Below are 11,923 nucleotides of genomic sequence, written 5' to 3'. Positions count from 1 at the left end.
GGTACATAATTATATATGGGACTCCAAAGATGCCATATAACAGAAAACTTACCCCCCTCAAAAACTCTACATGTTAAAAGCAAACTGTGTTTAAGAAAGCTGTGCTTAATTGCCCAGCCTTACATTCTTGGATATTAATGTTTTTGCTGAATTACTTCGGGCAGTGTTGAATTGTTGAGCTGCAGGTAATTTGTGCTTTCACCTCAATTAGCCATCATTGTTTGGAAGTTGATTTGTTGAAATAAAGAATTTTGTTCACGCTTGTTGCATGGACTACTTCAACACAGTAAAAAGGAACCTTAGGTGAAAAATACTGTTACAAACCTTACCATCAGAAAGAATTAGTTGTTTTTTTTACACGACCGCCAGTAGCAAAACAACTACTCTGTATTTCCTTATATTTACATATTGTATGTTATGCATGAGTTTTCAATGTCTGCTGAACACAATTGAAGTTAGACGACAAGACCAACATCAATTACCAGTCACTGATATATTTGAAACAGGATGCACAGTCTGCAACCCAGAACAATTGTTTATTATGCTCCCAACTTGAAAAAAGTATATACAAATGTTTTATCTGACATTACTTCACAGAGGAATACTGAACAGTAGTGGAGTTCTATTAAGAGAAGTTCCAAATGAAAAGCAATTAGTACCACCTCCACAAACTACAATTTCAACTTGAGAGTTTGAAATTCTCAAAACAAAGCTTTTATGGCCATATAGTAACAAAGGAGTGTCAGTAATTGCTTGCTGTAGTTTCACTGTCCTTATCCAAGCATTCTTTAATAAATCTATAATGTAAACTTCGTCACACAGACATTGAGGGTCCTTGTGAATTGTTCCAGTAGCTGGAAACTTTACCCCACCCACAATGATGAGGTAGTTGCTACAGACATGCATGTTGTGAGAGTATATTGCAGGCAATTCAGGGTGTATATTCAACCTGAAAAGGAAATAATTGTAAAAGTTGCAGTGTGGTAGAAAAAAAACACTTTAAAAAATAAACGTCCTTGGTAATTACCGGTCAATTGAAGCTTGCTCACTTCCATGTAAATCGAGAGTGTAGATACTGTTTGATGGTCTTTCATGGGAATTAAGCCCTCCGGATAGAATTAAGGTATTACAACCTCTAGTTGACCAAACTGCACTACTGTGGGAATGTCGTTTCAATTCAATATCACATTCACTGAGCGTCAAGGTTATTTTTGACCACTTCCATGTGTCCAAATCAAGGTACCAGCAATCACCAAAGACATTCTTTTCATCACGGCCACCAAACACTATCATGTTCTTTGTTTTATTAATTGTCATAACATCAGCTGTGTGCCTCCACCTGCCCCCAGGCACAATTCCACTTGCTTCCAGATATTTTATTTTACATTCTTTGGTCTTTGTGTTGTAACTGATTAAATGCACATCATTGGATGCCAATTTGGGTGAACCTCTGCCTCCAAACAGAACAAATTCCTCAAGGCTACCACAAGAACTCTTTTGTACTAAAGTTGAGTATTGTGATGCTTTAACTTTAATATCCTTTGGTGTGCAGTCTGTAAACTGTTTTGTTCCAAGATTTGTTAAAGTGATGTTAAACAATCTACGGTGGTGTGAGGATTTCTGGTGTGTATTTTGGCGTCCTATTCCAAAACCACCAAATGATAAGACCTGAAAATTACAGAAAAGTGTTCGTAAATTTCTTGAAGAAGCAACGTCACGGCAATCACAAACTCATTTAAATATGATTTCAGCAGACATCAGTAATTTATTTGACATTACAACTGTGACTAGAATTTTTCTGTTGATTTTGGCTATACCTGTTGAGTTTCCATATTGTTACCAGGAAGTCCATAGGCACAATGACCAAAGAGTTGCATCATGTTTTCATTAGGCATCTCCACCTTTACTTCCTCTTCAGCAACATCATCATTGGACAATTCTGGTCCAGAGAAAAAAAGTTCAGTGAATTGGTTTCACGAAATGATCATTCACAATTAGTTGCACTTGCCATTTTGTTCATAATCCACATTAAATTTGCAAAAGGCCTTAAGATCGTCCAGATCAGAATTAGTGCTGCAGAGAATGAAATAGTGCAAGCAAGTTTGGTGCCAAGCTTCATATTCATCAAAGATTTCAAGGTTTTTTAATTTCTCTTTTTCCTCGGCAGGAACATAATGCTCAAAGAAGGAATACAGGTCTATCCCCGAACTAGTGTTAAATCCCAATGCTTGATGCCTCTTTATTTGTGTGGCAAGTGTTGGATAGTCTCTAATTGCAAGAAGGGGACTTCCACATGAATCAAAATGTCTGCAAAATAACCAGATGTCCATAACATGTTTTGGAAATAGTGACACTACATTAATTGACAACTGTACTGTCAGAAATAATTTATAATTTCCACATAAAAATAAACCCAAAATGAAATAGTATGTGTGTCTATAACCCAGGAGCAAATTTCTAACCTTGTCATGACTCTGCCAAATCCATTATCTGGTAGCATTTGTTCAAAAACAACCAACAATGCATTGTTGAAAGTGTGTTTGATCCATTTCATTACCTTTTGTGACTGGATGCTGGTCAAATACTTTAGAAAAATAGTCATGTTTCAAAATTAAAAATGACACCATTAAAACTACGGGCACTGTTTTTTACTGCATTTTACTAGTCTTGGCAAAAATGACTTTGTACACCAACATTTGCTTGATACAGATATAAACAACTTACTGTAAAGACAACTTCGGAAAGAAACAAGGTTTGTGTGGTAAGATTCAATCCACAGTTTTGCAGTGTGAGTTTTAATTCTGGCCCAACTCTTCGAAGATCAAAACCAATGGCAGAGTATGCTTGGTTTCTGCATGAAACACCAACATGTTCGAAAAGTTTAATGCAACAAAACACTAACTACAAATTTTATTTACCCTTGAAGAAAGGCTATTTTTTTAAAAAACACTCAACCTGTAATGAAACTAATCTTCCCATTGTCATCATTTTTTTATCAACAAGCTCTGCTCACCTGGAAATAATATTTTTGTCTGTTGGTTGGGATGCTTCTGGTTTCAGCAAGTTTGCAGCCTCAGCTAACTTTACTTTTCTTTCCATCACCGCAGGATAATCAACCTCAACAAATTTAAGATTGTTGACATTTTTCTTTCCCAAGAGATCTCTCACATTAAAAAAAGTTGTATCAAATCCAGCCCCCAGTGACACAATTTGCACAGCCTGATTTTTTCTTGCTTTAAAAATGAACAAACTTTTAGATGTTTAGCCTAAATGCAAGTCAATGTGTTGCACCAAATCTAAGATTCCACATGCGGGCTTAAAACATATTCTTTAATTCACAATAAGTGGTATTTCAACTTTTTGATCATTAATACTAAATATTAAAACAATTTAAAAACAAACCTGCCACAAATTTAGACACCACATGTCTCACAGCTTTGGAACGTATATAATATCCCCTATTTATGACAGGGGATCTTCTCTGTGGTTTCTCCACAAAGTACTTGAGATACTGGTCTTCCAAATAACCTTGATTGACCATGGAAAGTTTACTCACAATGCTACAATCATTTGTTCCTTGCACCTTCAAAAACAGTTAATTTTAACTCACGTTAGCAACAAAGCATAAATCACAAACAAGTATAATTTGTACAAATATTTAAATACTTGACATTTTGGACAAACATTTTTACTTGGCCATTGATGAAAAAGTGTAAAGAAAATAACAGCTGCAAAATATTTTTGTCCAAACCTGAGCGGAACTTGAAGTTGAATCCCCGTTCATCTTGAAACAAGGTAAAACATACCATTGGCGTCAACAGTCCAAGAGTACGAGAGCCAAGATTATTTCCTGACGTCACAAATACTTTCGCACGTGAAAAGGGAAATTTCAAAGGGTAATTACCCTAAAGAGCGAGAATTGACAAAAATAAAAAACAATGAACTTCAATATTATTTTGCTCCTACGTGCATAAACGAATTCTTTCCAGTTTTTTTTTTAAATTTTTTTTATGTAATACTTTTACAGGTAGCCTACCCTTACGTTTTGTTAGGAGACACAATTATACTTGTTTTGGGATGGTCGTAACGTCACCAAATCTTGAACGAAACGATATCATGTATATAGCGGCATAACGAAGTGAAGATTGACCAAACGTATTCAAGTTTAAAGGCAATACGCCTGCACTCGCAAAAAATGTAATAATTAATTTTGCAGTGTAGTGTGTTGTAAGTTGGCGCGAAAATTAAAACCGCCTTCTCTGGCGCTGGGCTACGATTTTGCTGTCAAAAGAACAATGGCGCAATAAGTTTGCAATCTTGTAGCACCACGTATGTTTCCCAACCTATTCTTCACATATTTGGAACACAGACGGACCGAAGGCTGCAGACGAAATAAGGCTTTCCTGCAGAACTCGCACAGTCTGCTGGCATCCGGGTCAACGACAGACCTTTTTTCATTGTAACTTAAACTTGTTAAATACCCGTTCGCACTTTTCTCTGTCCTAATTTGCTATTATTCTCTGTAATTTACTCTGCCACTCAATTAGTCTCGGTCACTTAACTAACAACTGGCACGCGGTAGAAGTTACTCACTCATGCAGTCACTATAACGCGCTTGGAACAATTTAAAGTAACGCCACCTGATTTTGCAAACGTGTGTTTCATTTAACAAATAAGTCTGCTCTTGGAGTCGAATGTAGTATTAACAGAAAGAACACGCAAGCAGACTTAGCTTTAGTTATAGCAGCTGGCCGGAATCAATTGGTACGGTGCAGTCTATTGTTTGTCTTAAAAATTTAGTATGATTAATGGTGATTGTTGCCCGTGCGCGTTGTATTATTGCTAATATTACTGGCTTTAAAGAAAAAAATGATTGTAAATAAATATCAGGCTTTGCATGAGTGGTTTTGACAACAATATTTTCCTCTGAACAAGCTAAAGTTCCCTGTGAAGACAACCGTTGGAAGTGACTGTTTCTAGAAAACGTGATGGCACTGGGAGATGTGCTTCCGCGATTTCCGTAGGGGGGATCCAAGCGCCATTGTATGGCTTCCTGAGAAAACGCTGCAAACAATTTGTCAATAGGATTTACTTTGTCAGAGGTTTTAGCTAAAAGGTTGACTCGTCCTTGATGAATAATTCCATTTTTAAGACTTTGCTTTAGACAGTGAGGAAACATGTTGCTTGGCAGGGAAAATAAACAAATAATAAAAATATATTTGAATTGACATCTTAGAATGGGTAATGCCAGCTTATACCTTCAGGTACTGTCCACGATCAATGAAACAATTTCTTAGAGCAAAAAAAGAAGTTGCGTTTTTTCGTCTCCTTTCTGCAACCTTATTATTGTAACTGGTATGCGTAGGCGAACCCTGGTTCCCACTGTTGCATCACATGCAAGGCATCAGTGTTCAGTTGGTAATAACAGAACGTTTGAATTGTCCGTTTGTGACAAAACCGTCTTTCGAACCACGTGAAACAGCTGGTGTTACATTGTAGCGCGTGTCAGAAAAAAGCAGTGCTGTGCGCATCAGTAATCGTGACTGTGTGTTAGTTGATGAAAGGACTGTATTTGCTTGTAACATTGTTCAAGAAAGCCAATCCCCGAAAGTCAACACCTTATAACCCTGTAGGGTTTGTCTAGCGTTGTTTAATTATGTTCGTTTGGCAAACTTTTTGTATAGTGAAGTGTTAAAGGTATAATTTACTATCTGTACTGGAAGTTAAATTTTTAGCTTGTATAGTTCACTAAAATATGTTTCTGTCAGTGCATGTTTAAGGTGAAGGTCTGTGAAGGAAATGACAACAGTATAGACTCAGTTAAGAGAGTTTCGCATACTTCTCAATGGTCTGTCATCGACAGAGCAAAATTGATTTCAGCAAAATTATTTGATGGATTTTGTTGAACCTGTTAGAGGTATAGAATCACTGCAGGTAGCATCAGCGACTACATAGTATTCAAAGAGCACATCGTTGCGATCACTAGGGTGAAATTAGCACTTTAAAGTTCAAAACCACTGCCGGCGAACTTTTGGTGGGTGTCCGCTTGTACTTAGTAATACCCAACCGAACAAGCATTTCCCGTGTGGCACAACAAGGCATCTGGTGGCTGTACATCGCACGTTGAAGTCTATTAATCTTCCCAATACAGTCTCCCTGAATGGGCGGGCTTCCAGGATATGTCACTCAAGCGTGGAATTGTGTTTGCAAGCCACTTATACCTTACTGCCTATTATTCGTTTTTTTAAGGTCTAATAGGTCTTGTTACAGTAATTCATCTTGGAACTCTGATTTGGCATTTTGTTTATTCTCATCCGCGATCAGGAACCAATTTTCAAGCAATAAACAAGTGACAATATGTATTTTTAAATTTTTGCAGGCGTAAAAGCATTTTTCTGCGAGCAATTGCCAATTAAACAATGCAGTTAGGAATTGTAATAACTAAGTTAGGGTAAATCAATATTATTACCTGCCCAACGAAACCAACATGCCTGAAGTTAAAATAAGAATCGTAAAGGCGGATTTTGGACCTGAGCAAAAAATAAAGTCACCCTTTGTATCGGCCTCTTTTAAAGGTAAGTGTCAGGTTTTACTTTTAAACCAACGTTAGGCATGAAAACAATCGTATGGTCTTTTTCTGTTTATGTTTGGTAAGCTTTATGAATACCTGCTTGTTCTGAATGTAAATAGTCAACCAGTGCTGCCTGTGTTGTGGTCTGATGAAATCGTTCGCCACGAAGTTATTTTACTAGAAATTCCCATAGTTTTGTTGTGTTGTTATTTATACAATGAATCTTGTTAGGAAATGTCACTATTTCCTGTGGCCAGTAAAGAAACCAAAACAATGCAGCAATGAGCACGAACCATTTCAATTGCTTGAATAGTATAAACGTACAGAAATTCCAAAAGCATACGTTGGCAAACCACCACCCACTTAATTATAGGGAAGCATTCAATACTTCCCACGAGGGTGCAGATCTATCAAATGTGGTTTTATTCTTATCATTGCTGACGGCAAACACTGACTGTTTGCTCGTAGGGCGTTTGAAAACCTGAAGTTTAGGGTCCTTTGTTGTTGCTGAATGGTTTGCACTTTTTACTCACACCAGACTGTGTTCCGACGATAAAATGGTTATGTGTTGAAGTCAAATATACGGTTAAGTCTACGAATATGCAGATACTATACTATGCCTATTTTCATCTAGAGTTCACCTTTGTAGCTTTATTCCGAATCTCTTTGTTTAGGAATCGCCAAGAAAACAAAAACCAAGAAGGGAAACAATCCTGTATGGAACGAGGTATGCTTCGTTCTGCAATGTTTAAAAAACCTTCAAAACGATTTATCAAAGTGACTTATATGCAAAATCCAACCCTTTGCTCCATCATGTCTTTCAAAATTAATGCGTTTTGGCACAACACCAGGTACGCTGACAACTGACGTGGTCTGGAAAGTAATGAATGTTTGGCACTTCACTAAACACTAATACCCAGTATTAATAATCCAAATATTAGGACAACACTACAACCGGAAGCAATCGCACAAGACAATTCAATAATTACGTTTCGGCACAACACAGAAACTGATTGCCAAGTTAATTCTGCAGAAGTAGGCAACACGGCGACACAATCAACTGTTAAGAAGGTTGTTGGCCAAGAAAGAGCCCGCAAAGTTTTTTTCGAACTGTGTCAATTAGTCCTGGTTTTACCGTTCTTAAAAATACGATAATTTTTTGTCGTTTAAATCTCCACATCACTATCTAGAAGCAATGTACTTGCTGTGATCGTGTATATACGTAAACGCAGTCTGGACGAAGTAAAGGAATATAACTTTCGCTGTATCGCTTTCTTTTTTGATAAGATGTATGTTATTTGTCTTTGAAAACAGTCCGCGTTTAACTCTTCTGATTGCGGTTTTCGCTATAGCGTTATTGTCCTGTGTTAACACCAAATTGTGTGTATCGGCGGGAGGCATTCAAACATACATTGTAAAGTGACACCCTTTTGTCAAACAACTGCGAAGCTCCCTTTACCCCTTGCTAGTTCTCGTGTTTTATAATTAATGTCATTCGCCGGGACCCATATCAATGTAACCGACCTGGACGTTGGTTTTGCATGTTGAATGTATTCAATAGCGTTCTAAATAATATGTAGACTCTGATTTTTGCCTTGACTGACCCGCCTTCAACATCGGATGAATTTCGTTTCGAAGTGTATGACGATGACGGGATCCTTGGATTTGACAAGTAAGTTTTCTCCATTGTTTAGTTTGTTGAACCTGATGCGTTAAGGAAATGTATCACAAACGCTGATTGCCATGCAGACAAAAGGCAGTTGAAACAAAAGTTTACCATCTGTGCACAGTCGTTTAAAAAATCGTTGCAATGGGTTTGTGCTGAAAAATGTGGTCACGAAAAACGGAAACTTTGCTTGGATCTTTTAACTAAACACATTTCCTCAACGTCCGACATGGATGCGTCTTTTCCTGATCGCAGTCGGGCTGACAAATGTTTTCACATAAAAAAAATTTCGAATTCAGGCGTTTTTCATTAGGTACAAAGTATTGTTTCTTAGTTTCAAGGCAGATTTTGATTGACATTGGCCGACTAGGTATAATTATTGAGTTTATATTTTCGTTATGTTCGTTCATGGAGTTTTTAGCATGTATATCTCATGTCTATTTGAAGGTTGATGCAAGAAGTTTAATTTTTCCACTCGATGATGTGATATAGGTGCATGTTTTATCGTCGCGATATAAACTTAAACAGGTTCTTTTGACTAAGAACTGAAGATGCTTAGCGAAATAAGTATTCATGAAATTAATTGCGCTTTGAAACGAGTTTTTTCAACATTATGGAAATTAACACGTCAAACATGGAATCATATTTTTTTGTTGGTTTACGTTTTGTAAGCTTGACAAAGTGTGGCAACGTATAACTAACCCTTGCAGTTGAAAAACTGTTTATACTTGCTCTTGTTGTTTAATAACTGTACGTACCGGTGCTGGGCATATCCTTCATTCTTTTTCGTGAAGCGTTTCGCGGAATGCGGGAAGACAAACGGATGATTTCTCCCATGGTTTTCCGGACCTATAGACGAGCCAGATGTTTTAGACGGCTCTGCAATAACCATTGTGCTGTATATACTTGGCTTTTCAATTGCAGGATGAGGTTGCAACGTAAAGCTACGTAAAGTGCTGATGCGTTTAGTATCAAGTAACTTATTTCCCGTGCTGTGTTAAACGCTTTAGGATTTTCTCATGTTGCAACATTACTAATATGCGTCTACTGAAGTTTAATGAAGATCATGTTCATAGGGCAATGGCTTAGTTCGGTGTAGGAGCACGTTGTTGGCGTACTTTGTGCCAATGTTTTCTCGATGTTGCTTTAGGTTTAAAGCTGACAAAGGTCTGAATTGTTTTCAGTGAAAACAACAAAATGCTATCAATAACCAGTGAATCAGTTTGTAGAATCCACCGGGTCACTGCTACCAGTCGTTTTCGCTTTTATTGTACTTTCAACATTTGAAAAACTGCTAAAAAATCGACGTTGCACGCGTTACCCGTCCGCAGTGACTGCAGAGAAAAACATTTTGCGCAAAAAAGTCAGCATTAAGTTTCTCAACGCTATCTTTTCCTTTAGGTCACTAGGCAAGGCCACTATTTCTTACAACGCCCTGAAGCTCAGTCGCGAAAAGGAACTAGACCTAAGAGGAAAGAAAATTGTAAGTGATTCACTGCTTCGTCGCATATCGCCACAGTGGTATCTCAGTACGTCCGTTTGCTTGTTTTTAGACATCGAGGCTGCGAGTCGCGATGGCCGACGACCGAACATCCACTCCAGACGACGCGGGTAGGAAATCCTTAACCCCAGGCAAGTAGAGAAAAGCTGTGATAGACATGCTATAAACCTCTAAACCTACAATCCTTGTTTAATTTTAACGCAGATTGTAACACTATCGGTGTTTTTTCAATCTATTACATACTTGATTACTTGGGTGGCAACTATAGACAAGACTAAACCAGTTTTTAACACAGATTTTAGCACTGTGATTGGTGTCGATTTTTGTATTGCCAATTGTGCAGCAGAAATTGCTTTGCAGTGACCTGAAACATTGTATCGAAGCCTCATATGCTTCAAAGCTTATTAGTCCCGTATAAAATATCTCTTCGTTGTACTTTTCAGCCGGCGGGACAGCAGAAGCAGAACAAAATGTTGATGGAGAGCGTGGGGACGAAGGAGTTGGCGATATGGGTGGTGAATTTGATCAGGATGCTCAGCCTTTTGCCGGTAGTGGGCTGGGCGGAAGGTGTGTCTATAACCGTTGCTTGACTTTGCTGCTAAATACCCATCGCTTATTAACATAATCAAACAAGTATATATAGTACCAATCGCGTGGTAACATTTTACACGCTGTACGTTATAACTTTAATGTTTAAACAATAGCGAGAACCGCATGAATGGGATTAATGCGTTTAAAACATATGCTGTGGTTTATCAGAATAGTCTGACTTCCTTTTGGCGTCTTGTCACATTATTTTCAAACTTTACCAAATGATTTTATATTTAAACGTCACCGTTACAGGGCCGACCGCGCCTCACTGTCCCAAAAAGTCGAAGATTTTCAGATTCGACTGAAGATAGTTTGCGGCAGGCAACTAACTGGATCCAACATTAAGCCGGTGGTGAAAGTGAAGGCCGGCAAAAATCAAACACGAATTACTCGAGTGAGGAAGGGTTCTTCCCCCATTTGGAACGAGGTTCGTCATTCCAAGGCATTAGTATTTCTATAAAAGTATCAGATTTTAATCGACGTAATTTTTCCTATTGTAAAAGTTTGCCCTATTATTAGTATTGGAAATGATTATGATGTTTTGTAGTACAGCCACGATGAATAACACTAGTAAAGTTCAGTCACATCATTCTTGTACAGTAAACTTGTATCTCAACTGTAGCTGTTTTTATTCAAATTCCGGGCACTCTGCTTTACTTCACATAACAGCGTTAATTTTGTGCAGATGATGCTTTTTACCTTCCACGAGTCGATGCGTGATCTCTACGACATGTTCGTCGAATTTCACGTCAACAACTCGATGCGAATACGTGCTGACGCGCTCATCGGATTTTTCAAGCTCGACGTTGGGTTTATTTACGACCAACCATGTGAGTGACGTCATGCTTAACCCACAAATCTTTGTCATTTTTTTATGTTAACATGAATCTTTCGGCACAAGGCATTTACCCAAAAGTTTGCTCTGTGGATCAACTATGGTCATTGTGATTTTCATGTTAAGCATTAGGTCTATAAGGCCGGATCCACACTCACGCTTTGCGCCGGCGGATTGTTTGTTTGTTTTAATGTCCCGAGCGTACGCCCGCACACCGGCGTATAATGAGACAAAAGCGAGTGTGGACCCGGCCTAGATTTATTTTTTGATGACATCGATCCTCTATAAAAATAAAACTTGTCACGAAAACGATTGTCGGTTTTGGACAAAATACAGGATAAAATAAAAATAAAAAAAAACTGAAAGGTTCGAACCCTAACAGAGCAGGATCAAAGCCACTGTTTCCTGATTCAGCTCGGCTGCGATAACTTTTTTACCTCATGATCGTTACGTAATAGCTGAACTCGCTAAGTGAATGCCTTCGAAAAATCTTTTCATGCAATGTTCTTCCATTTGTTCGCAGCACACGCATTTGTGAGGAAATGGATTTTGCTAACCGACCCCGAAGACCCGTCGAACACACCGAAGGGTTACATCAAAATCACTATATGTGTACTGGGAGCTGGCGACGAACCACCGGTATTGAATTGTTCTCTTATTAGATTGTGTGAGGTTATAGAAGCTTTGCAATCGTAGTGTTGTGTTTTATAACACTTGGATAATGCAACCAAGTCGCTTCGCTAAGGTTGCCTAATATAT

General features: G+C 38.1%; 2 protein-coding genes across 3 annotated transcripts in view; one reads left to right on the top strand and one right to left on the bottom strand.

Annotated features, from left to right (window-relative positions):
• Window positions 1-560: 560 nt before the first annotated feature.
• Window positions 561-3,867, bottom strand: LOC145914584 (tRNA wybutosine-synthesizing protein 4-like). Its single transcript, XM_083002406.1, has 9 exons — window positions 3,752-3,867; window positions 3,403-3,583; window positions 3,014-3,233; window positions 2,725-2,851; window positions 2,463-2,584; window positions 2,009-2,307; window positions 1,818-1,939; window positions 1,028-1,668; window positions 561-949 (listed from the first exon to the last, which is right to left on the bottom strand). Exons 1-9 carry the CDS (start codon window positions 3,782-3,784, stop codon window positions 592-594), a joined length of 2,103 nt encoding a protein of 700 aa, XP_082858532.1. The 5' UTR covers window positions 3,785-3,867; the 3' UTR covers window positions 561-591.
• Window positions 3,868-6,383: 2,516 nt separating this feature from the next.
• Window positions 6,384-11,923, top strand: part of LOC145914009 (myoferlin-like) — a 30,627-nt gene continuing 25,087 nt past the window's right edge. For both annotated transcript variants that reach the window (XM_083001786.1, XM_083001785.1), the window contains exons 1-9: window positions 6,384-6,575; window positions 7,246-7,298; window positions 8,152-8,243; window positions 9,639-9,720; window positions 9,791-9,869; window positions 10,182-10,305; window positions 10,582-10,756; window positions 11,015-11,159; window positions 11,688-11,803. In XM_083001786.1, the coding sequence (XP_082857912.1) occupies window positions 6,488-6,575; window positions 7,246-7,298; window positions 8,152-8,243; window positions 9,639-9,720; window positions 9,791-9,869; window positions 10,182-10,305; window positions 10,582-10,756; window positions 11,015-11,159; window positions 11,688-11,803 (954 nt within the window). In that variant the 5' untranslated portion in view covers window positions 6,384-6,487. The remainder of the gene's footprint in view (window positions 6,576-7,245; window positions 7,299-8,151; window positions 8,244-9,638; window positions 9,721-9,790; window positions 9,870-10,181; window positions 10,306-10,581; window positions 10,757-11,014; window positions 11,160-11,687; window positions 11,804-11,923) is intronic.

The sequence above is a fragment of the Ascidia mentula genome, chromosome 9 (assembly GCF_947561715.1).
Source record: "Ascidia mentula chromosome 9, kaAscMent1.1, whole genome shotgun sequence".
Lineage (NCBI taxonomy): Eukaryota > Metazoa > Chordata > Ascidiacea > Phlebobranchia > Ascidiidae > Ascidia > Ascidia mentula.
The sequence above is the reverse complement of the archived record's forward strand: the minus strand, read 5'-3'. Positions and strand labels throughout refer to the sequence as shown.